This window comes from Sinohyriopsis cumingii, chromosome 11 (assembly GCF_028554795.1).
Source record: "Sinohyriopsis cumingii isolate HCF-2022 chromosome 11, ASM2855479v2, whole genome shotgun sequence".
NCBI lineage: Eukaryota > Metazoa > Mollusca > Bivalvia > Unionida > Unionidae > Sinohyriopsis > Sinohyriopsis cumingii.
The window spans coordinates 92,269,126-92,295,771 of NC_142971.1; the positions used below are offsets into that span (position 1 = coordinate 92,269,126).

At 35.7% G+C, this 26,646-nt stretch overlaps 1 protein-coding gene across 1 annotated transcript in view; it reads left to right on the plus strand.

Moving 5' to 3' along the window:
• Window positions 1-22,096, plus strand: part of LOC149789004 (transmembrane protein 116-like) — a 107,211-nt gene extending 85,115 nt beyond the window's left edge. Inside the window, exons 11-13 of the mRNA XM_089975160.1 lie at window positions 2,438-2,530; window positions 8,684-8,757; window positions 13,425-22,096. Coding sequence (XP_089831286.1) covers window positions 2,438-2,530; window positions 8,684-8,757; window positions 13,425-13,562 — 305 coding nt within the window. The 3' untranslated portion in view covers window positions 13,563-22,096. The remainder of the gene's footprint in view (window positions 1-2,437; window positions 2,531-8,683; window positions 8,758-13,424) is intronic.
• The last annotated feature ends 4,550 nt before the right edge of the window (window positions 22,097-26,646 follow it).

Genomic DNA, 26,646 nt, shown 5'->3' on the forward strand with positions numbered 1-26,646 from the left:
GTCCAGTCCATGATTCTCTTGTTTGCATTATACATTTGTCAGTCCATGATTGTCTTGTTTGCATGATACATTGACCAGTCCATGATTCTCTTGTTTGCATTATACATTGACCAGTCCATGATTCTCTTGTTTGCATTATACATTGACCAGTCCATGATTTTCTTGTTTTGCATTATACATTTTTCAGTCCATGATTCTCTTGTTTTGCATTACACACTGGCCCATCCATAATTCTCTTGTTTTGCATTATATATTGTCCCATCATTGATTATAGGGATTGTACATGGTTTTCTGGGTATAACTGTTTGCTGGAACAAGAGTTTAGACTTCTGAACCCAATAAATAGCTAGGTATATAGATTTGAAGTCATTCTTGCATGTTTCAGCAAGCATTTTCACATGGTGAACTGATGAATATTTTTATGAGATCTATAATCCTAATCAGCAATTTTCAAAAACAACTACCAACAAAAACTCACTCCAGAAATTAAGTCTTTCCATACTGTTGACATTGGAATTAAGTCACTCAGATCTTAAATATTCATCATGCAAGGCAAGTTGTGAGACATGTTCAATTTGACCTTGTTACCTTGCCTTTTGTTCTGCCTTTTATCAGTTATTACATTCTCCTGTCACTCTGACTACAGAATTACATATTCATCCATTTTCAGCCACAATCATTAGTGCCAATCTTGCCAAATGTCATCTGCAACTCACATCAGACTGCCCTTGAGGTGGTATAAGTAAAACTGCATTTGATTGTGGCGTACATCACAAAAGCTTACTTCAAACATGCTGAATGCATTGCTTATGTAAGAAGTGATGCAGAAGTCCAATTTAGTTCTAAAGCCCATGCTCTCAGATTTCTGCAAGAAACTAAAAGTATATTTTTTAGATGAACCAGAAGTTTGTGTGAGATGATCAAATGAAAATAATGCCCATTTTGTTTAGGTAGATTAAAAAAAACTTGACCATTGTCACCCACAACAAGTATTTTAGAGCGTTTAGTAAATTTCATTTAAATGTAATCATTTGGTATTTATGTCCATGAAGAATACCATATTTAGCTGTGCATGATGTGTATGCAAATAGCCAGTGTAGATCTTGATGTGTCATTGTTTAATAGACTGGGTCTACATGGTTCATGTGAAATTATAAGTAAATCAAATAATGTGGACCCTTACCTGCCAACACATTATGCAATGGCAAATCTGGATCAATTACTTTTATGTGAAATAATTGGTAAAACTACCCAGTTGAACCCTGATCTGCTAATTATTATGTTGAAAAAGATCTGGGTCAAAGCTTTTTCAGTGAAAATGTGTAAAACAAATAGCATGGACCATGTTCTGTTAACACTTTATGTGATGGAAGATTTGGGTCAATTCTTTTTGTGTTAAAACGTGTAAAACACATGGCATGGACCATGATCTGCCAACATATTATGTGATGGGAGATCTGGGTCAGTTCTTTTTGTGTGAAAACATTTAAACGAATGGCATGGACCATGATCAGCGAACACATTATATGATGGAAGATATGGGTCAATTCTTTTTGTGTTAATACCTGTAAAACACATGGCATGGACCATGATCAGCCAACACATTATATGATGGAAGATATGGGTCAATTCCTTTTGTGTTAATACCTGTAAAACACATGGCATGGACCATGATCTGCCAATACATTATCTGATGGAAGATATGGGTCAATTCCTTTTGTGTTAATACCTGTAAAACACATGGCATGGACCATGATCAGCCAACACATTATATGATGGAAGATATGGGTCAATTCTTTTTGTGTTAATACCTGTAAAACACATGGCATCGACCATGATCAGCCAACACATTATATGATGGAAGATATGGGTCAATTCTTTTTGTGTTAATACCTGTAAAACACATGGCATGGACCATGATCTGCCAATACATTATCTGATGGAAGATATGGGTCAATTCTTTTTGTGTTAATACCTGTAAAACACATGGCATGGACCATGATCAGCGAACACATTATATGATGGAAGATATGGGTCAATTCTTTTTGTGTTAATACCTGTAAAACACATGGCATCGACCATGATCAGCCAACACATTATATGATGGAAGATATGGGTCAATTTCTTTTGTGTTAATACCTGTAAAACACATGGCATGGACCATGATCTGCCAATACATTATCTGATGGAAGATATGGGTCAATTCTTTTTGTGTTAATACCTGTAAAACACTTGGCATCGACCATGATCAGCCAACACATTATATGATGGAAGATATGGGTCAATTCTTTTTGTGTTAATACCTGTAAAACACATGGCATGGACCATGATCTGCCAATACATTATGTGATGGCAGATCTGAATCAACATTGTTTATACACACACAAATGCAGCACATCATGTACTCACAATAACTGGTAAGTTTTTATGTTAACAGGTATTTTTAGCTTTGCACAACGACAGTCCTTGAATTCAGTCCGCAACAAGCTGATCATGTATCAGGTGATGTTCTTCCTCTGTTGGATATCCTGTAAGTTTTCACACATTTGTACAAGTTTAAGCCAATCAACTTGGCATATTTGTTGAATATGATGTAAGTTTTCACACATTTGTACAAGTTTAAACCACTCAACTTGGCTTATTTGTTGAATATGATGTAAGTTTTCACACATTTGTACAAGTGTAAACCACTCAACTTGGCATATTTGTTGAATATGATGTAAGTTTTCACACATTTGTACAAGTGTAAACCACTCAACTTAGCATATTTGTTGAATATGATGTAAGTTTTCACACATTTGTGCAAGCTTAAACCACTCAGCTTGGCATATTTGTTGAATATGATGTAAGTTTTCACATGTTTATACAAGTTTAAACCACTCAACTTGGCATATTTGTTGAATATGATGTAAGTTTTCACACATTTGTACAAGTGTAAACCACTCAACTCGGCATATTTGTTGAATATGATGTAAGTTTTCACACATTTGTGCAAGCTTAAACCACTCAGCTTGGCATATTTGTTGAATATGATGTAAGTTTTCACATGTTTGTACAAGTTTAAACCACTCAACTTGGCATATTTGTTGAATATGATGTAAGTTTTCACACATTTGTACAAGTGTAAACCACTCAACTTGGCATATTTGTTGAATATGATGTAAGTTTTCACACATTTGTGCAAGCTTAAACCACTCAGCTTGGCATATTTGTTGAATATGATGTAAGTTTTCACATGTTTGTACAAGTTTAAACCACTCAACTTGGCATATTTGTTGAATATGATGTAAGTTTTCACACATTTGTACAAGTGTAAACCACTCAACTTGGCATATTTGTTGAATATGATGTAAGTTTTCACACATTTGTGCAAGCTTAAACCACTCAGCTTGGCATATTTGTTGAATATGATGTAAGTTTTCACATGTTTGTACAAGTTTAAACCACTCAACTTGGCATATTTGTTGAATATGATGTAAGTTTTCACACATTTGTACAAGTGTAAACCACTCAACTTGGCATATTTGTTGAATATGATGTAAGTTTTCACACATTTGTGCAAGCTTAAACCACTCAGCTTGGCATATTTGTTGAATATGATGTAAGTTTTCACATGTTTGTACAAGTTTAAACCACTCAACTTGGCATATTTGTTGAATATGATGTAAGTTTTCACACATTTGTACAAGTGTAAACCACTCAACTTGGCATATTTGTTGAATATGATGTAAGTTTTCACACATTTGTGCAAGCTTAAACCACTCAGCTTGGCATATTTGTTGAATATGATGTAAGTTTTCACATGTTTGTACAAGTTTAAACCACTCAACTTGGCATATTTGTTGAATATGATGTAAGTTTTCACACATTTGTACAAGTGTAAACCACTCAACTTGGCATATTTGTTGAATATGATGTAAGTTTTCACACATTTGTACAAGCTTAAACCACTCAGCTTGGCATATTTGTTGAATATGATGTAAGTTTTCACATGTTTGGACAAGTTTAAACCACTCAGCTTGGCATATTTGTTGAATATGATGTAAGTTTTCACATGTTTGTACAAGTTTAAACCACTCAACTTGGAATAATTGTTGAATATGATGTACATTGTTACACGTTTTACAAGTTTAAACCACTCAACTTGGCATATTTGTTGAATATGATGTAAATTTTCATACATGTGTCCAAGTGTACACCTCTAAATTCTGCATCTTTTGGATATCTTGTAAGTTTTCAAACATGTGTACCAGTTTAAACCACCAATTCTGTATTAGTAAGATATCATATAAGTTTTTACACATGTATGCAAGCTAAACCACACAATTTTGTATCTGTTGTAAATTTTGACACGTGTGTAAGTTTAAACCACTCATTTCAGTATCTGTTTGATATTATGTAAGTTTTTACACACGTGTACAAGTTTAAACCACTTAATTCAGTGTATATGTTGGATATCATGTAAGGTGTATTGCATTAGGATGTGTACAAGCTTAAACCACTCAGTTTTGTAGAAGCTTGGATACTGTCCCTAAGGGAAGTGTATTGCATTTGGATACTGTCCTTAAGGGAAGTGTTTTGCATTAGGATACTGTCCCTAAGGGAACTGTATTGGATTAGGATACTGTCCTTAAGGGAAGTATATTGCATTAGGATACTGTCTCTAAAGGAAGTATGTTGCATTAGGATACTGTCCCGAAGGGAAGTTTATTCCATTAGGATACTGTCCCTAAGGGAAGTGTATTGCATTAGGATAATGTTCCTAAGGGAAGTGTGATGCATTAGAATACTGTCCCAAAGGGTTGTTTATTCCATTAGGATACTATCCCTAAGAGAAGTGTATTGCATTAGGATATTGTCCTAAGGGAAGTATATGGCATTAGGATATTGTTCCTATGGTAAGTGTATTGCATTAGGATACTGTCCCTAAAGTAAGTGTATTGCATTAGGATACTGCCCCTAAGGGAAGTTTATTGTGTTAGAATTACTTCAGACCTAGAAATTGATAATTTTGCCAGTTAAACAAAAATGGAATGCAAACAGAGGGCTGAGTGAGCAGAAGCAAAATGCATTATCAGTGTTAACCCTTTACCTCATACAAGCCCTTTTTGATGCCTCTTTTTATGAAAGCAATAGTGGATACCTCTGCTTGATCCACATACATTCATGTTTGGATGCCTGTGAACCCTCTGCAGTGAAGTGTGTTTGAACAAAAAGTAAACAGCTGTCATTTTATACTGGTTTTCCTAGTTCCACCTCAGGGGAATACCTTCCCATTAAAAACTATAGGTATCATGGGAAATTTGTTAACATAATGTCATCTTCTGCAACTTAAATATAACAATCAGGTTGGATTCACCTTAATAATAAATAAAGTCAACAGATTTGTTCATATGATAAAAATTACTACTTAGAAGGCTTCAGTAGGCCGATATTGGCTCTGATATTGATGTTGATTTTATAATTTCATCACATTCAGATAATTTGGGTGCTATTGAGAAAAATAAATACGTAAATGTATAGGTTGAAGTAGGCCATGGATGGTGACACAATTTCAGTTACATGATAGTGAATGAATTTGGCTGCACATCAGACCAAAAGCCGCTGCAGGAATTTCATGTTAATGAAGCATCAGCTTTTGATCATTTCAGTTTATTGTTCACACCTTATATGCTTACTAATATTTCAAGTCACACTAACAACTATGCATGTTTTAAAATGGGGAAACAGGGGCAGACTGTGCCTTCTAACCTTTCAGAATTATCCATCAAGTTTTTAACAGAGTCAGGACTTTTTACTCACTGTTCAGTTTTATTGTACCCTCCAAGGTGCTAGTGGTCATGGTTCAGTGATCTCAGCCAGTTAGTGAACACCTCAAGAGATTTACCACAAAGGAGGGATCTGCATTATTAGTACAGAGGTTCCCCCCAGCACATCAATCAATAAATTCACACCTAGTTCATATCAACTGATTTACATCCCAAGATCAATTTTCAAAATTGTAGAGGTTAGTATGCATTATACCTCCAAGATTTGCAAAGCCGAGTGAATAGTATACCCCAACTTGTACAGCTGACAGGCATTGGTACAATCAGTCCCTTTCTGACCAATGTGTTGACAGGCATTGGTACAATCAGTCCCTTTCTGACCAATGTGTTGACAGGCATTAGTACAATCAGTCCCTTTCTGACAACTGTGTTGACAGGCATTGGTACAATCAGTCCCTTTCTGACCAATGTGTTGACAGGCATTGATACAATCAGTCCCTTTCTGACAACTGTGTTGACAGGCATTGGTACAATCAATCCCTTTCTGACCACTGTGTTGACAGGGATTGGTACAATCAGTCCCTTTCTGACCAATGTGTTGACAGGGATTGGTACAATCAGTCCCTTTCTGACCACTGTGTTGTCAGGCATTGGTACAATCAGTCCCTTTCTGACCACTGTGTTGACAGGGATTGGTACAATCAGTCCCTTTCTGACAACTGTGTTGACAGGCATTGGTACAATCGGTCCCTTTCTGACCATTGTGTTGTCAGGCATTGGTACAATGAGTTCCTTTCTGACCACTGTGTTGACAGGCATTGGTACAATCATTCCCTTCCTGACCTTTGACAGACATTGGTACAATCAGTCCCTTTCTGATCACTGTTGTAGATTTTCTTGTTTCTTTTTGAAAGGTTTGCTCAGTTTCTGTCATTTAGGGCTATCAAGAAACTTACTCTAGTAATCACAAACTTGTGATGGACTCCACCATTGTGTTGGATCCTTATCTCTTAGAACTTATCAGAAACTTTGAACTCCAGAGACTAGTCTATCACTCATTCTTACCTAGGTGGAGTTTATATGTGGTCTTTGGTCATTAACTAATCTTCATTACAAACCTCTAAGTCAGGCTTCCTTTGGAGAATCTTAGCTTGAAGATGGTCATTTTTCTTTCTCGAGGCTCCGCTATGAGAAGAACTGAAGTTCATGTCTCATCAGTGAAAGAGGGTTGCCTTTATTTCAGTGCCAGCTACAGTTCAGTCTCTCTTCTATGCCAGCTTGATTTTCTGACCAAGTATTGAATACCTTTGGGAGCCCCTGACAGAACCTGAGTTCAACTCTGTAATCTGTCTCATTTGTACTAGGGATAGAGATTTTTTTGGGTCTGGTCAGAACCTTATGTGTCTATTTGGCTTAAGAAATGTTTGGAAATAATTTCATTATCTCTCTCTCAGAGAAACATCTTGTATCTTGGCAGCCACCATTTCTAGGAGATTAGACAGACTATCAAAAGAACTTATCAGTCTCTCACTTAAGGAGACATCTTTCCTTCATGAGAGTCGACAGCCATGAGTTGTAGTCAGTTGGTCAGTTGCTATATCTTGGGTCTTTATTAATCATTCCTCACTAGATTATAAAGTTACTTCTGGTGATTTCATTCCAATTTTCTCTTGCTGAACCTCTGTTGGAACACCAGAGTGAGGACGTTTATGGATTGGATTCAGTTGTGTCAACCCAGCAAGTTTTCAGAAAGTCATTTTCCAGTCTGCAGCATTATCATCCTGCTGTTAGCTAATGGTAAGTTCTCTTTAATAGCAGAAGTGGGACCATCAACCTTGGGTGGTAAAGTCAGCTGTGTGATATTATAGCATGTAAGATATTGCTGCTATTAAACTTCTAAATTTCAATTATGTAATACTTACCTGCTATTATTGTCTGATTTCTCCCACCCTCCCCACTCCAGTGTCCTTTATTCACAGTTCAGGTCAAAGAAGTAAATATTTCAAATGCATAGACATGATTAAGACATCAGGCTTGGACTGTGTTGCTTTTGTTTTAGACATTCAGTTCCTAATTGGAGGAGAATAGTTTCACCTTTGATTGGGGTTTATAGCCAGTAAAAGTGGTAGCAATGTAATAATAGCAGGTTAAGTACAATTCAGATTAGTTACCCCCCCCCAGTGGGGCCCTGAGTGGTCTAAAGCTGTCTCCATTACAGATCACTGCCATCTCACCTCTGTCTGTGTGGGTTCAAGTCTCGGATTCGGCCAATGTGGGTATGTGAGAAAGCATGCCTAAAGCTTCTTGTGGGTCGGTGGTTCTTTCCGGGGTGTTCCTGGGTTCTTCCTCCACAACTAATACTGGCCGCCATGTATAGCTTATAGTGTTCTGAAAAATGGCGTTAAACCCTATAACAACAACAACAACAACATCAGTTCCCCCCAAACTACATTTATTATCCCCCTTTTAACCCTCGGTTTGGGATTCAGATCAAATTAAGATGAATGAAATAATATAGATAAATAAAGGTTATAAAAAGTAAGAGATAATACTGAATGAAATTAATATAGATAAATAAAGGTTATAAAAAGTATGAGATAATACTGAATGAAATTAATATAGATAAATAAAGGTTATAAAAAGTAAGAGATAATACTGAAAAGTACATAATAAGGTTGCATCACACATGGAGTCGGGTGTAGAAGGAATTGCAATTCACTTCCCTTTAAATATTCTAATGTTTAGCATCCATATCTTATGCATGGCCTCTGTGTACGAGTCAGAAGATCTTTGACAGTATACATGCACACATTTACAGATGCACATAACACAAACACACATTGAGGGTTACAACTGACCCAGTGTTTCTCAGTCAAGACAGGGGGAAATAATCCATTATAATTATATTATTTCAGCACTGATTTTGTGCATCATTTCCTTGAATGATGACTACAAGATGGCTAAGTACTCTTGGGCTCTCATCCTACAGGTAATTAAAAATTGTCTCCCATCCCATGTACTGTTGGAGTTTTTAAGTGGTGTGTTTGGCATTAATGTGAATCACCTGCAAACATCACTTTCATTGATGGTGTTTAGCTTGATTTTACCATTAGGCAACATGAATTCCTTGAAAATGTTGCTCGAAATGGGAACATTTTATTTCTGGTCATTCAGTTCTGTTGATCCAATGGCTGATCTGACTAACATTATACATATACATGTACTAGGTTAATGGCCCATCATTGGACGGGAATATAAAAAAAGATTTAAGAAAAAAAATCATTTTAAAAAGTTGGGATAAATGAGTTTAAAAGAAACTTTGAACATAAAAATAAAACGTGAAGAAAAAATGGGATACTGCCGTGAGCTTTGAGCTTGTGACTCTTGTTTGGCAGCCAGGACACTAAGACATGTGGGTGTTTGTATATAAGTTAATCAGGCAGTCAGGACACTAAGACAAATGTGGGTGTTTATATATAAGTTAATCAGGCAGACGGGACACTAAGACAAATGTGGGTGTTTATATATAAGTTAGTCAGGCAGACAGGACACTAAGACAAATGTGGGTGTTTATAAGTTAATCAGGCAGACAGGACACTAAGACATATGTGGGTGTTTATATATAAGTTAATCAGGCAGCCAGGACACTACGACAAATGTGGGTGTTTCAAATGTGGGTGTTTATGTATAAGTTAATAAGGCAGACAGGACACTAAGACAAATGTGGGTGTTTATGTATAAGTTAATCAGGCAGACAGGACACTAAGACAAATGTGGGTGTTTATATATAAGTTAATCAGGCAGTCAGGACACTAAGACAAATGTGGGTGTTTATATATAAGTTAATCAGGCAGTCAGGACATTAAGACAAATGTGGGTGTTTATATATAAGTTAATCAGGCAGTCAGGACACTAAGACAAATGTGGGTGTTTATATATAAGTTAATCAGGCAGACAGCACACTAAGACATACGTGGGTGTTTATAAGTTAATCAGGCAGACAGGACATTAAGACATATGTGGGTGTTTATATATAAGTTAATCAGGCAGACAGGACACTAAGACAAATGTGGGTGTTTATAAGTTAATCAGGCAGACAGGACACTAAGACAAATGTGGGTGTTTATATATAAGTTAATCAGGCAGCCAGGACACTAAGACAAATGTGGGTGTTTATAAGTTAATCAGGCAGACAGGACACTAAGACAAATGTGGGTGTTTATGTATAAGTTAATCAGGCAGTCAGGACACTAAGACATGTGGGTGTTTATATATAAGTTAATCAGGCAGACAGGACACTAAGACAAATGTGGGTGTTTATGTATAAGTTAATCAGGCAGACAGGACACTAAGACAAATGTTGGTGTTTATATATAAGTTAATCAGGCAGCCAGGACACTAAGACAAATGTGGGTGTTTATATATAAGTTAATAAGGCAGACACTTGCCATTTTTGTGATTTTATAATGGCAACAGCACTCAAACTTTGAATTGTGTGTGCAGAACAAGTCTTGATTTTTCATTTCCAATTACGTCTTTTTGTTTGTTATCAGAAATTATAATAGAACATGACCATTTTGAAGTGCTTTGGTGTAGATATTTTTGTTTGTTTGCATGATCTTATATTGGAACTACTGAGGTCACAGTCAAGAGACATCTTTACTGAGCAAGCTCAAGTGACTCTGAGTTTTACATTTGAAGTATCAAATGTTTACTGTGATATATATTTTCTGAGTTCAGCAATGTTCTGGAAGACTGCAGGCTTTATGTCAAAGTTGTAAGAAGCTTCACAGTGATGATCAAAGAAGCATGTATCAATGAAAATAGTATGATTTGAAAGTGTCCATATGACATGGGTCATCTGAATGCAGTTTAATGTAGTTTCTGCTGAATAATAATAGCAGAGAATGCTCTCCATGTAGGTAAACAATTACAATGTCATGGATATTAAAATATCCTTAAAATTTATAGACTGAACATAGTTAATATGAGTTACTATCTGGCTGAAAATGATTGTACAATTTTGGCACTTGGTAAGCCATTTTGCTGCTGGAGTACTGTAGTGAAAATGTGCTATAGATCAAGTTTCATTCTAACACTGATCTCTCAGTTGTGTAATAATTGTAATAATACTGGGTTTTCTGAGTTCAGCAATGTTCTGGAAGACTGCAGGTTTTATGTCAAAGTGTTAACTATTACCTGCTATATCAGCAATGTTCCGGAAGCCTGTAGGCATAATGCCTGTAACTATTACCTGCTGTATCAGCAATGTTCTGGAAGCCTGCAGGCTGTATATCTATAACTATTACCTGCTGTGTCAGCACTTTTTTTATCTGGACAATTTTATGTGAATCGTAAATTTTATTAAAACTGGTTTGCTTAAAAGTAAATTTTATCTTTGGATGTATGAGAAGTTTATGAGATACATGTATTACAAATTATATTTTCTCTTTGGATGACTGAACTGTTTGTGTGAGAAGTTAGTATGTTTGTTTATCTTTGTAAATTTGAAAAGTTTGTGTGAATAGTTAGTATATTTTTTATCTTTGTAAATATGAAACATTTGTGTGAAAAGTTAAAAAGGATGCTTTATCTTTGGATGTATTAGAAGTATGCACGGGATGTTAAACACTAATTTATCTTTGGATGTATTAGAAGTTTGTGTCAGATGTTAAAAAGCATAATTTATCTTTGGATGTGTAAGATGTATGTAGGCTGAGTTAAACAGTATTTTATTATTTGGCATTTTGAGATATTTGTGGGAAGTTGAAATATACAATTTATCTTTGGATGTAAGAGAAGTTTGTGTGAGATGTTTAAAAGTGTATATATCTTTGGTTGTGTTAGATGTTTGTGTGAGATGTTAAAATGTATTTTATCTTTATTTTGAGACCTTTGTGAGAAGTTGAAGTTGAGATATACATTTTATCTTTGGATGAAAGATAAGTTTGTGTGAGATGTTTAAAAGTGTAGTTATCTTTGGATGTGTAAGATGTACATGTAAGGAGTATGATTGTTATTATTATTATTATTATCATTATTATTATTATGTGAGAAGTTAAAAAGTAAACTTTTTTGCATGATGTATGCTAAGCTAAAAATAATATTTTACCTTCAGATGCAAGAGGCATTTGTGTAAGATGTTAGAATTATATTTTATCTTTTGGATGTGTGAAATGGTAACAAATATTTTTCATCTTTGGTTGTATAGGAAGTTTTTGAGAGGTTGGAAATATTTCTTTTTATATGCCTGCCATAAGACAGAGTATATTATATTTTTCATCATCTGTTACCATTAAGTTAATGTACAATTACTTAGTTGCTCACTTTCTACAGTTACCATTTTTGTGGATGGCTTGCACTTGGGGTAAGGAACATCCTCTCAGTTGCATGGTCAAAAGCTCCAATTTCACGGTCACTTTCATAGGAGAGAAATGGTTTCTGGGCAAAAATGTTATTTAAAATATGTCAGATTTTTGTGAGGAGTCATCAAGTTTATTATATCTTTAGATATATATAAAAAGCTGGTGTGAGAAGTTTAAAAGTCTATATTATATAAATCAGTGTTTTGAGATTTTTTAGGGAAAGGTTAAAAAGTACATATGAGATATTTTAATGAAAAGTTAAAAATTATATTATATTTTCATAACAAAACCTAATCATTGATATAATGTACAATGTAATTAATTCATATGAAGAATTCTATAAATATAAGAACTGTTCATTGTTTTCCTTTTTATTTTTTGTGAATATGAGGATGATTTTTTGAAAATGTATTTTCTGATCCATTATTGATCAAATTTATATCAGGAAAACCTTTGATGTGGTTCTAACTTGCAGGACAGTTGCTTAATCCAATGGCAACTATTTACAATAGACAACTCAAGGAAAAATTATTAATAAAACAAACAAACTCTAATTATTATATGTTCCTTCAATGAATGTACTTAGAGAAAGGAAATATATAGAATTATTTTTGTTCCTATCCAATGAGCAGATTTAAAAGTATGGCTGATTAATTTCAACAACTTCATCAATAATCTGGACTATGTGAATTGCCATGATGGAAACAGGTTTGATGTCATATCAAATCAATTGCTATGATGGAAACAGGTTTGATGTCATATCCAATCAATTGCCATGATTGAAACAGGTTGGATGTCATATCCAATCAATTGCCATGATGGAAACAGGTTGGCTGTCATATACAATCAATTGCCATGATGAAAATAGGTTGTATGTCATATCCAATCAATTTCCATGATGGAAACAGGTTTGATGTCATATCCAATCAATTGCCTTGATGGAAACAGGTTTGATGTCGTATCCAATCAATTGCCATGATGGAAACAGGTTGGATGTCATATCCAATCAATTGCCATGATGGAAACAGGTTGGATGTCATATCCAATCAATTGCCATGATGGAAACAGGTTGGATGTCATATTCAATCAATTGCCATGATGGAAACAGGTTGGATGTCATATTCAATCAATTGCCAATACACTATTCTAGTGATTTATGGTTGCAGTAAAGGTGTTTTCTTTTAAGTGTTGATAATGAAAATAACACAGAACAATGATGATAAAATATATCATATGTGATTTTGATGTAAATTCTGAAATTCAATCTACTCCAACAAATTTTCCTTCCCAGGGTTTGTTTGGGCCACTTCAGGGGTTCCTGAACTCAATAGTATATGGCTGGCGTAGAGACAAGTTCAGGCAGATGATTACAGAGAGAACAGCCCTAGTTACCAAGGCAGATCAGAGTCTGACTTCCAGTCATTTTTAGGTTTTTTGCTTGCCATGCCAAAAATGGCTGGCACTGAGGACTAAATTTTGGATTTGCTCCAACAATGTCCATCATGCTTTAGGAAGATGAAAATGGAATACAGACCTTATTTCACTGAGCCTCTTGTTTCAGTTTCTTTACCTAGAGTAAATACAGGCAGAGTTTGGCTATCAAATGTAATAATAAAATTGAAAATATTTCTTTGACAAATGTCTTTCTATTTAAATTTTACTTGGATGGTATATATTTGCTTTATTGTTAATGTTATCTTGAAAATGGCCTGTACAGCAAAGGCACACTTAAAGTTTCTTTCAACATTCTTCGCTAGATGAACTGTGAATGTAATCAAATTAACAAAGACTTGCTGATTCTGAAAACTTTTGTTATGATTACTGTAGATGACAGTCAGTGCATCTTTCCACCAATTTGTAGAAAACAAGATAAACTAGATATGTCCTTCTTTCTGTCCATTTTTTATACTCAGTCCATTGCACTTGTGGTTGTTCACTTTACTCATTTAATTATTTTGCATTCTGACTGAATTTAGGAGACCATTTCTGAGTTGGATTGTCAGTTTCTAAAGCATGATTTGGAAGACTTACTGCCCCTGAATGTCCAGTCCATGCACTTTCAATTCCACAAAATACTCCCTTACCACATATACTCACTATAGTCAAGTGCAGTTATGAATGGGAAAGATCCAGATCTGCCATTGCATAATGCATTGGCATATCAGGGTCTGTACAGTTTGTTAAGATTAATCAGTAGAATAAATAACATACACATTGATAATCCAGTGTGTTATGTGACAGTAGATCAGGGTCTGTTTTTTCAGTTGGACTCAACTTATAGATGAGTATATATAGTAACAGTAATTAATTTTGCATTTCAACTTAATTTGATATTCATATTAATATTTGATGAGACTTTCACTTGGTCTGTCAACCACTGCAGCATGTTATTTAATAAAGTTATGTCCCCTGATTTTCAGGCCAACCCACTTTTGTTTCTAAATGATTACTTCTTTAATTATTACTTATGAACCAAATTTAGCATGAAATTTTATAGTGATGAAAACTTGGATGAATTTGATTGACAGTGTTCAATGTTATCATTTAGTTTTTGCTGCTGAATGTTAGACACATCTGCTTGTTGCCACACAGTATCTCCCTAATTTATAGCATTTCAACCTGATTTGCAGCTTGAAATTGATGAGATCTTGTACAAGTTTAATTGTCAGCTTGCTGCATCATCATTTAGCAGAGTTATAGCCCCTGATTGTAAGACCCACCATCTTATGTTTGTCTGGTGTAATATTCCTGATTGTTATTGGATTTCAGTTAAAAACTTGTTGGCAGCACAAAACTGATGTGGCCTTATTTGTTGTTGTTGTTGTTGTTGTAGGGTTTAATGCCATTTTTCAGCACACGATAGGCTATACATGGTGGCTAGTATTAATTGTGGAGGAAGAACCTGGAAAAACCCAGGAAAGAACCACTGACCCATAAGAAGCTACTGGCAAGCTTTCTCACATATCCACATTAGCCGAATCTGAGACTTGGCCTTATTTGAGTGGCAGTATTCTGCTTCATCATTTTACAGAGTTATAGGCCCTGATTGACTTGACTACTTTCAGATATGTATAACTTCTTTGTTATAATTGGATTTCAACCATATTTGGTAGCTTTACTTGGATCAGAAACTCATGTACATAGGATTATCATCATTTAGTGAAGTTATAGCCCCTGACTGTATGAACCATTAAATTTAATTTCTCTATTAATTATTATTAGATTTGAAATGGAATTTGTTACTCTCTTTGATATTGATACAACTTGACTGAGTTTAATTGTCACAACTTTTTGTAAGTTAGCATGGTTATGGCCTCTAATTTTCAATTTTGTTTCTGCACAATACTACTCCCTTATTTGATTTGTCAAAAGTTTAATGGACAGCTCAGGGATGGTCCTGGCTTTTAAAAAGCTGTCGCCAAAAAAATCGCCAACCTCAATAATTTGTCGCCAATTTTCAAAAAGTGTCGCCAAAGCAAGTAGTGTACATTTTTCCAAGTGTTAATTTAGTCTATTAATGTAACAGACAATGAAAATTACAAAAGATGGGTTAGTTAATACTTTAATTACAACAAGCATTAACAAAATGTTACAAAGTGTTACATGAAGATCCGTCGCGATTTTAGGGCTGCCCACTTGTTGAATGCAGTTTCAAAGTCTAATTTTTCACATCTGTACATGCGGATTCTCATTAAATTCTTGAGAGATGAGATGCAGAGCTTATTTTTGATGTCAGTTTTTATGAGGTTCATCTTACTGAATCCACGTTTACAGTCTACAGTGCTGACTGGTGACACCAGTAGTCTCTCAGCAGCACCCCCCCCCTTGTGGCTAGCTTCACAAAGCTTGTAGCGAATTGCTTCCTAAATCCCAAGAATGATCACTGAATGCTGTATAAATTTTCTCGACAAGCAAAATAGGATCACCATTCCCACGAATGAAACTTACAGGAGTCAACACCTGGCAATATTGGACCATATATATAAGCATAAATGCACACCCAATTTAGGGATTCTTTCACGCCTGTATTTTGAGAAATAAATAATTATTATTAATTATGCAAAACCGGTTTTTTTTTTTGTTGCTATTTCTTGTTGCGGAGTTTAAGTCTCTGCAGCCGTAACACGGAATTGATGGCAAAAGGAAAAGATCAATGAGTAAAATGCTGCACTGGCGACAGATATAATTGTGATTGAGATTTTTTCCATTTGCTTTGTATTTATACACAGTAGTCGGTACTTCAAAGGTTATCAGTTTTCTATGAAGGTTCAGCAAAACTATTGTATTGGTATACGTAAAAAAAAAAAAAAAAAAAAACCACAGAAGGATTAGCCATACAATTAAGTGTATCTGTTCTGTTCGCGTCTTCAGAAGTCAGTCAGTTGTAGGTATAGTGCAATAGCATAATTGACTGTATCGCAGCATACAGCACTCAGCCCAGATGTCGGCATAAGCAGATTATGATGTAACAGTGCACTGTAAAGATGGGGTTGTCAATACGAACAAAGGATCGTTTGTGTAACAGATTGATTCCAATGCATTGCTTAGTCAAGTTTGTGGCTTCCTTTCATTCTCCCTTTTAATTTATCCAGTCCAAATCCATGATTGTATGTACAAATTAAATAACCAAAAAGTATGTCGCCAAAAAAATCGCCAGATGGGATATTTTTGTCGCCAATAAGGAAAAAACATCGCAATTTGCGACATTGGCGAAGCCCAGGACGATCCCTGACAGCTTGATATTGTTCTGACCTCAGCCAATTGTGATAATCAGTATTACTGAGAAATATTCAGCATACAGTGGCACCTTTTTACAAGAGTTATAGCCCATGATTATGGACTTGTCACTTTCCTTCCAGCATACAGCAGCACCTTTTTAGCAGTGTTGTAGTCCATGATTATGGACTCATCACTTTCCTTCCAGCATACAGCTGCACCTTTTTAGTAGAGTTATAGCCCATGATTATAGACTCATCACTTTCCTTCCAGCATACAGCAGCACCTTTTTAGCAGTGTTATAGCCCATGATTATGGTCTCATCACTTTCCTTCCAGTATACAGTGGCACCTTTTTAGCAGAGTTATAGCCCATGATTGTGGACTCATCACTTTCCTTCCAGCATACAGCAGCACCTTTTTAGCAGTGTTATAGCCCATGATTATGGACTCATCACTTTCCTTCCAGTATACAGTGGCACCTTTTTAGCAGAGTTATAGCCCATGATTGTGGACTCATCACTTTCCTTCCAGCATACAGCAGCACCTTTTTAACAGAGTTATAGCCCATGATTATGGACTCATCACTTTCCTTCCAGCATACAGCGGCACCTTTTTAGCAGTGTTATAGCCCATGATTATGAACTCATCACTTTCCTTCCTGCGCAACAACTCCCTTAATTTCTATTCAGACACAGCCAAATTTTGTATGCAAATTTATGCAATGACAACTTTCAAGTTTGATTTTCGGCTTTTTCATGTTATCATTAAGTAGTGTTATGAGCCCTATTCAATGGATCAACCCACTTTCGCTTCCACACAAAAACTCCTTCAGTTACTATTATATTTAAAAAAAATGTTATATGTGGCCCTTTATTGATATAACCTCAGCAGAATTTGATAATTAGCTTTTGGTGTCATTATTTAGTGGAGTTATTTGATTATTCACTTTTTACATCATTATTATTGAGTTATTAAATAAGCTTTTTATGTCATTACTTAGTGAAGTTATTTGATTATTTACCTTTTATGTCATTATTTAGTGGAGTTATTTGATTAATCACTTTTTATGTCATTACTTAGTGGAGTTATTTGATTAATCACTTTTTATGTCATTACTTAGTGGAGTTATTTATTAGCTTTTTATGTCATTACTTAGTGGAGTTATTTATTAGCTTTTTATGTCATTACTTAGTGGAGTTATTTGATGATTTGCTTTCTGTGCCATTAATTAGTGGAGTTATTTGATTATTAGCTTTCTGCATCATTATGTCATCTCTAGTTACTTCCCATACCATTGTACCTTAACTCTTTTACTGGATTACCTACATCACCTAGCTCTTTCCTCTGAAACACTGCACCTCCCCCCAAACTACCGACAAAAAGTGGGATGACACAGTTTCCAGGTGTCTGCCAATTTTCTTATGGCATGTGATGACCCTTGTTGATTGTGATAAAATGTTTTAATTTTTTCATCCTATTTATTTATATTTTCATATAATTATAGTTCAGCTAGCCATAAGACCAAGTAAGCTTTTGGTATGGCCCTGCACTCATAGATTTCTTCCATGCATTTTGTCTGTCAACATTTGCTGTTTTCAACTTCTCAAAAACCATCCCTAATTCTTGAGAAAATTTGGCACAGAGCCTCATGGCTTTGAAACGTTTTAACAATTTTTTGTGAATTATGCAGAGTTGTCACAAAACAGTCTTTCATTACTAAAAATTTGTACAACATTACAACTACTTTTCCAAAGAAAACCATCAATAGAACATGTCTGGATTTGACACAAAGCATTCTGGCATAAAGGCCTTTCTGTCTTAAACAAATGATTCACATTTGCCATCAAAATATGGCTGCCATTATGAAAAAACAGACAAATTCTTGAAATGACTGCTCAAAAACTGCTCAATAGATTTTGACCAAGTTTTGACAAGATGCATTCATGTTTGAAAGCCTTTAAAAGTATACACCTGATGCAGATCTGCAGTCCAATCTTACTGAAGATGCTAAAAGTAGAGAAACCTTTAAACAAACTTTTTCAGTACCAGTCTTGAAAACTGGAAGAAATTTGGACAAAAAAATGTGGATTAGCTGATTGCTTTTGGTCAAAATTAACATTTTGTTAAGGAATGAAAGCCTCTGAATTCTGTACAAAGAAGTCCCTTCTGCCATCCAATATGGCAACCATTACTAAAAATAGAAAATCTTTTAAATGATTTCTATAAAAAACAACCTGTAGAATTTGGCCAAGCTTATCATGACACGAAGGCCTTGACACTTTACAGAGTCAATGCTGATCAGCCATCATTACTAAAATTAGACAACTTTTAAATGGCTCAAAAACAATATGCAAAATATATGGAATTAAGCTACACAGAGAAGCTTTGGAACATGAAAGCCATCATTGGTGAGTGGCCTTGATCACAAAGTCAAAGAGATTAGGTGGTCTTTTGCCAATCACAGATGCTTCAAGTTGCAAGGAAAATGGTTGCATTTGCACATAACATTTCAGAATTAGTTATTGAAAACTAATCAGCTGATTGCCCTCTGGTGACCTTCAGAATTATAATGCAGCAACTGCAAAATTGCACAACCACCTTATAATTACAAGTATATACTATACCATGATATATGCTGAAAACATTCAGTGTGTACCATTTAATTGACACCATAATCCCTTTTGGATTGTCAGACTGCTAGTTCCTTGATTAGGTCACCATTTTAACCTGTGGCTAGTATACTGCCTACAAGTTGCAGTCTGATACATGACTTTTGCAGTCAGTCTAGGCTAGTGGTATAAAATCAGGAGAAATGCTGGCATATACACAAGTAGCAAAATTACTGTCAGTCAAATAAACAGATATGGCTGTAAGGCTAAGGCTTTTATAACATAAACTATCAACAGAAGAAAATGAAGGTTTAAGGCCATTCGTCTGTGAAATTTTAGGCAATGTAACATGAAGAGAAATGGTTTATAGAACTCCAAACTGAGGGTTGTTATTAGCTGGCTTGAGTTTGAAGTAGATGATGATTGGTTACTCTTAAAAATAAATTTATGGATTTTTTTTCCTTTCTCAGAATTGTTAAAAAAATTGGATATTTCAAAATATTAATGGCCATCAAGTAAATTTTGAGAGCAAAACAAATTCCGTCTTTGAAAAGCTATAGTGAGGGTGGTTTGGGAATGTTACCATGCTAGGACTGTTTCAGTTCACTTGACTAAATCTTATACTAGTCATGTTGTCTGCCCATCTGCATGTCAACAATTTGGTTTTTGCAAGATAACTTTAGTAGATATTGTTGGATTTTTGGAACATCTGATCTGCAACTTTCTGTTGATAAGACCTTCAATGAGGTAATTTTTCAGCCTTCTTTTGAGAATTTTATGTTGAGCCTTCTTTAATGACTTAAATATTATTTTAGATGTTGATGAAGCCTTGATTGACTTTGATTTCCACTGTCCCATTGTATCATTTACAGGAGTTACCACTCCTGAGTTTCTGCAGCATAACTTTACCAATGATTTTAGGATATTAACCTAATTTTTGTCATTTGGCTTTATACTGAAGAGGGCTTGTTGAATGGATTTCATTTCCAGCATTCAGAACACCATTTTGATAAGTTATGGACCCTGATTCCCATCCTCCTTGCTTTGGATTCTACAAGATAATTTACTAATGTTTCATGGATTTTCACCAAAATGTAACAGATACCTTAGTACTGATGAGGCCTTGATTTCTTGCATTCCATGATATAATTTATAGGAATTATGGCCCTTGATTTTCTGTCCATCTGACTTTTTAGTTTCTGCAGCATTACATTGAAAAGGTTGGAATTAAACCATCCCTGGTATGCAGTTTTACACTGAAGAGACTTTCAGTGAGTTTTTATTTCAACTGACCTTTAAAGTCCAAAACAGACCATCTTGAATATATGCCCTAATTTTACCTCCAAAATGTGGACTCACTTTCAAACAGTGAGAATCTGATACAGGTCATCATAAGAACAGCAGTTTCTTTCCCAAGTGACAGGTTGTAATTATGAAGAAATGAACGCAGTGATGGCATCCTTGCTTCCAGATAGTTTGATATTGCTGCTATCCACCACCAGTACCAGTTTGGTAATAAGTCAAGATTCAAAATATTAACTTTTGGTATTTGACAAACGTGTCCAGAGGAAATTAAGAAACTGAAGTGCAGGGATGAAATAGTTTTCTTAGCAGCTTTTCAGAATGAAAGTAAGCAGTTATTTTATGCATGTGCATCAAAGATCTAATTCGCATTAAAACTTGTATACATTCAAAATGCAATTTTTTGCTCAAAGTGCCTCTCAAGACCAGGTTTTATCAATCAATTTACACTTTGCCAGTCTCACTCTGGGCAATATTTTATTGACCAATTTCAACTTTGCCAGTTTTGTTATGTTTATTTAGTTTGCACTTTTTGTTAGTTTCAAAAATATTCATTATGTGCTGTGCATTATGTAAAATTTTATCTTGTAAATGACCTTGTCTAAAATCAATTTCTACCTGATCAGAATCATGGATCTTTTAAAAATTCTGTAAACAATAAAGTGTATATTTCTCCGTGAGTGTAGGCTAAATATTAAAATTATTATCTTAGACTGAGTCAAGGACATTGTATTTATCATATATAATTTTAGTAACAAACATTCTGATTCTAACTTAAATTGTTCTAGAAATTAATGTTTTGCCCTCATCTGAGCTATTCTTTTGTGTCTAACAATTTTTAAATAAAATATTGTTTACTGTAAAAATTATTTATTTGTGCTGTAAGATCTTGAAACAGAATCATTTGTTGTGTTAAGTTTTTCATTTGGGCTGGAATATATTTATTCAAAATTATTATTCTCTGGAAAGACAAAGTGCTTGTTTATAGTAATATTCTTGGACAGAGACATTAATTTGGAATTATAGTAAATTCAGACAAGGACTCCTTGGATTATACTATTGTGATTCATCAGAAGACTGTTGGCACGTCAATACACTTCAGGCCACTGCTACATTAGTAAATTAGAAACTACAGGCCACTACAGGCATGCCAGCACCTTCAGTATTGGATTTTATCTGAAATACCATTAAAACTTAATCAGAACTTTATTCACTAGCACTTTTTGTGTTCGGAATTCTAGGACTATTTGGAATTTACTTCAGAATACGACTTCTTTTTCATGTTTCCATTTTTTTTTCGGAGAAATAAATTATTTATTAAAGCTTACAAACTTTTTGGCTTTCGCTTTTTTCAATTACTTATTTTGAGACCAGAGAGTCATCATAATCTCAGCCATCAGCTCCAGAAATGGCAACAATGGATAGATCCTCATTACAAGGGTAAAACTTTGTATGAAAGGATTGCATAAATCGATGTCCGAACCTTAACTGTTATCGATTCTGACGCGTTATAACTGTTCAGCACTGCACGACAGTGTCACCGTAATGGATGGGTGCAATTTCCCACGGGCGTGCGACAAAGGGGCCGACGTTGTGAGTTTCTTGTTATTGTTTTGCGTTTGTTTTGGTGGGGGTGGGTGGGTTTACAGCTGAAATGATGTTCTCTCTAGTTCACCATCACCTTAGCCGTACGGGGGCGATTCTTCACAAAAGTTATATTTAAGAGTGGTTGGTGGTTGGGAAGGGGTGGAGGTTGGCAGCTGACCATAAAACTGTTCTCTGCAGCAAAGAACATCCCCCCTCGAGCGCCCGCACATAGGTTCAATTCCCTCAATTTCACTTCTAGACATGTTTTGGCCTACGTCCGTAGAATTGAATAGCTGACCACTACATGTTTGCCCCCCCCCCTTCTGCGGGTGCACCTGTACCCTTCCCTCAGAGTTTTCGGGGCATTGGATATGAGGATGCTTTACACATGGACTGACTGGCTGATAGTCATCTGTGTTTGAGTAATAGCGAGTGTTCGGTTCGTTAACGCTGGACTTGTAGACAAGTCCACTACCATATTAGTTCGGAAATAGAAACACAAATAGTTCGTTAATCCGGTCATCGCTTGAGGAAACCTAGTCCTTTCATGTAAGATCTCGACGCTGATATTTCTTTTTTCTCACTAAAACAAAAACACGTGCTATATCTTACATTGTAGGACTAGAGGAAACCCAATAGTTAAATGCCGTAGATCCCAGGAGACGAACTAACATGCCTGCCCTATGGTAACCGGACATTCAATGTCCGTTTGATGGCAAAGGTGACCAGTCCGCCTAGACCCCTCAGGTCGGTCATGGTCATATATAGGTTCTGCAAATTTTACTCATGCCCGCCCTAACATCAGCCTTCTCTATAAGGCGCAGCAGCGGACAAAAGCTGGACCATTGAGAAAGTTGTAGTTGAAATTTCGATGTCGTATGTCGAGAAATCCAATATCACGTGATGGATAAATTGCATGTCCTTAAAGTTCCATTTTAAAGATCGAGATTTTAGATTTTATACGTTGAATTATACATTGGTGGTGTAAAGTTATATTTCTTATGTCGACGTTTCACAGTGTATATTTTATATTAAACAGCGGTGGTTGAAATCCAAATATCATATGTCGAGAATCCCTGATTCACACGCGGCTGCCCATAGACCATTTAGATTTCATCTGTTGAATTTCACAGCAACGAGACGCAGCCTACTTGTTTAAAAATAACGCGGTCCGTTCACGAGAGCGACCTCTAGCGAAGAAATTCATAGTAATTCTCGACCTGTGAATGGTAACATTAAAACTGTAAATGCATGAAATGCGCCTCATAATCGAATACACGAATGATGTATCTTAATACTCGATATTATTTTGAATTGTTAAAGAGGACATTGTGTAATGTTACTTTTACACCGACACACCATTTACCATATAAAAAAAAACTGACAAGCACAATAAACTGTCCAATCACCGCTGTGTAATTCAACAGATACAATCTAAAAACTCAACATACGAAATGGAACTTTTAGCACAATCAATGTGATTCAACATGATAGATTGAAACTCGACATATTACAATTTCAATAACCGCCGTGTAATTCAGAAGATACACTCTAAAAAGCTCGACATTGGACATCGAATTTTCAATCAGCGCTGTGCAATTCAACAGATGAAATCAAAATACTCAACATATGAAATGGAACTTTCAACATAAACTCTTTGAACTAATACATAAATTAGGAATTCTCGACGTATGACATTGAAATTTCAACCACCGCCGTGTAATTCAAACGAAACGATCTAAAATCTCGACATAGAAAATGTAAACTTTCAACCGCTACAATTTTAATTCAACAGGTACAATCTAAGATCTTGATCTAGAAAATGAAACTTTAAGGACAAGTATTTTTGATACAATACGTATGTAGTGTGTTGAATTTGGAATAAGCATTGAACATTAAAATTGAATACATTGTACATTACAATTTTAGTACAGTCAAGCCAGCAAGGTTTTATGTGAAGGGTCACTTCGACCTTTTCCCATGTCAGTTGTTAAATTTCGTGGATTGGGGTGAGGTCAGCATCTACGGCTAATTTAGAGTTGACCCGTGCATAACAAAGCTGTCATGGGAATGTAAACATTAAGATGCCGACCATATCCGCTTGATGGGAACGCCATGTCGAATAGTCATTTAACAAAAGGAAGCTGGTATGTGTCGTATTTCTCAGATTCAAAATCTAACGGAAGAAATAATTATCTTAGGCAAAAGATTATCAACGGCTAATTACGATTGGTCAGTTCAACTTAAGGAGTACACCCTGGAAGAAATATTGAATTTAAAGTAACGACTGTGGGCGAATTTTCTCAGTCCGAGATTTTCCTGCAAGAGGAGCAAGACTAGTTTGACTCGGGGAAAACTAAAAAGTAGTTGTTCCTCGTTAAGACAAGTAAGGGGACCAGGTGGCTGTCTTGTAGGCAAAAACAGGCTTTTAGTGCTATAACGCACATTTTCTTGGAAAAAACATCATTAAGGGAAACAGCTCTCTGGATTCTGTCTGGAACAGTCTGGGACAGTCCGAAAGACGGAAGTCCGGATAAGAGATTGAGCGGTTAGGATAGAAGGCTCATGAAAGATTAAACGTAAACACGTGGAGGTGGGAAGACGTGGAATACAAGGAGAGAAAGACAGAAAGCGACGATAGGTGATGCCAATCGGGCGTGGAAATTGTGCTCGTTTCACCACTCTCGTTATCACAGTGACATGAATTAATAATAGATCACTGCTATTGAAATTCTGTAAACGTAAATTTGTTTGAATTGAAGCTGCCACTATTAGTTTATATCATTGATTAAATTGTTATTCTCTTGTCTAAAGGGGCTCGTGTTGTATTATTTCTCTTCAAATAGCGCTCAGTCCTCTGTTGATGTTTTATCTATCCACTCATACCGGGCAATAAAATAGATGGGGGTCATCTTCTAGATAAAGATAGACAAAGCTAATTAACCACCCCTCTTTACCAAGAGGGAACATCGTAACAACTTGAAATTAGAATTCTTGACATATGACATTAAAATTTCAACGGCAACGTTCTGATTGGACCAGCTTTTGTCCCCTACGGTGCCTCATACTTCTCGGTTAGTCTTCATTGCGACTTACGTAGTTAGGTAACTCCCATCTAGTAACAAACGTAGTCTGCGTCCCAATGGTGACAGAGATAGTTTATTTCTTCTGCACCACTCCGTCCACCCTAACGCAAATTAGGTAGGGTTATATGCAGGCACAATATGTTGAATTCCAAGCCATAGTCGTCTCCGTGGATCACATCAATCCAATAGGTTTGCACCTTTCACCATCTGGTGGGTTTAGACCGATGTGCGTTAACGCTGATGACTGTTCTGACTGTAAAGTTTTAGAAGAAGCAGCTCAGAGAAATTTAATTCACCATTTAATATAAAGTCTAAATGATTACAAAGTATGTCCTATAAATTTAGTAAACTTGAAACAGTTTTGTTGCTTACATTGGATATTGTATATTTCTGTTAATGTTTTTACGTGACTGTTTGCAATTGAAAATAACCCCTCTGCTGACATCTTGAATAACTGCAGCACATCCACAAACCAAATCCATACGGTCACATTTTTCATGAAATTCTTGTTGACAACGTTGACGCGCTCTCTGCAATGCATCAATAACGTGAAAGAGCACCAGTCCAATCAAAAGAAATACACATCTGTTTATTTATTTAGTTCATTTATCCCATTAACAATGAACAATTAGCTTCGATTCATATGTTTTGTTTATTTTACCACAACTATTAAATCCCGCTGCTGAGTCTTGAGAGAACCAAATGACAGTGGCAAATTCGCTTGATAATTACGTTAGCTTGTTTCCTTTTCATTGGTTACCTATGAGTGAGCAAACTAATACATTCTAGCACTGTGTTTCAATATGTAGAAACCAGTCTGTTTTGCAGTGAATCACTTAATATAGTGCCTGTGTGTGTGCCTTGGATTTTTATCGTAGCTTTAACAATTTTTCAGTCATGTCGCTACGATTTCTGCAGTGTGGCAGTTTATAGTGATTTCTAGCAATGGGGCGTCGTTCCGCACACATGTAGCATCATATCCCACCAAGTGACATTATCCTGACACCAGTCAAATAATGCTGAACGCCTAGCGAGGCAGCTATTTATACCAATTTGTATAAGTCTTTGGTATGTCTCAGCCGGGGTTCGCACCCACGACCTCCCGAGGCGGACGCTCTAACCGCTCGGCCACCGGAGCGGTCTCACTTAATATAAAATACAGCTTTAAATGATCACTCTATGAGATTATAGGTGAAATCTTTCCAATATGG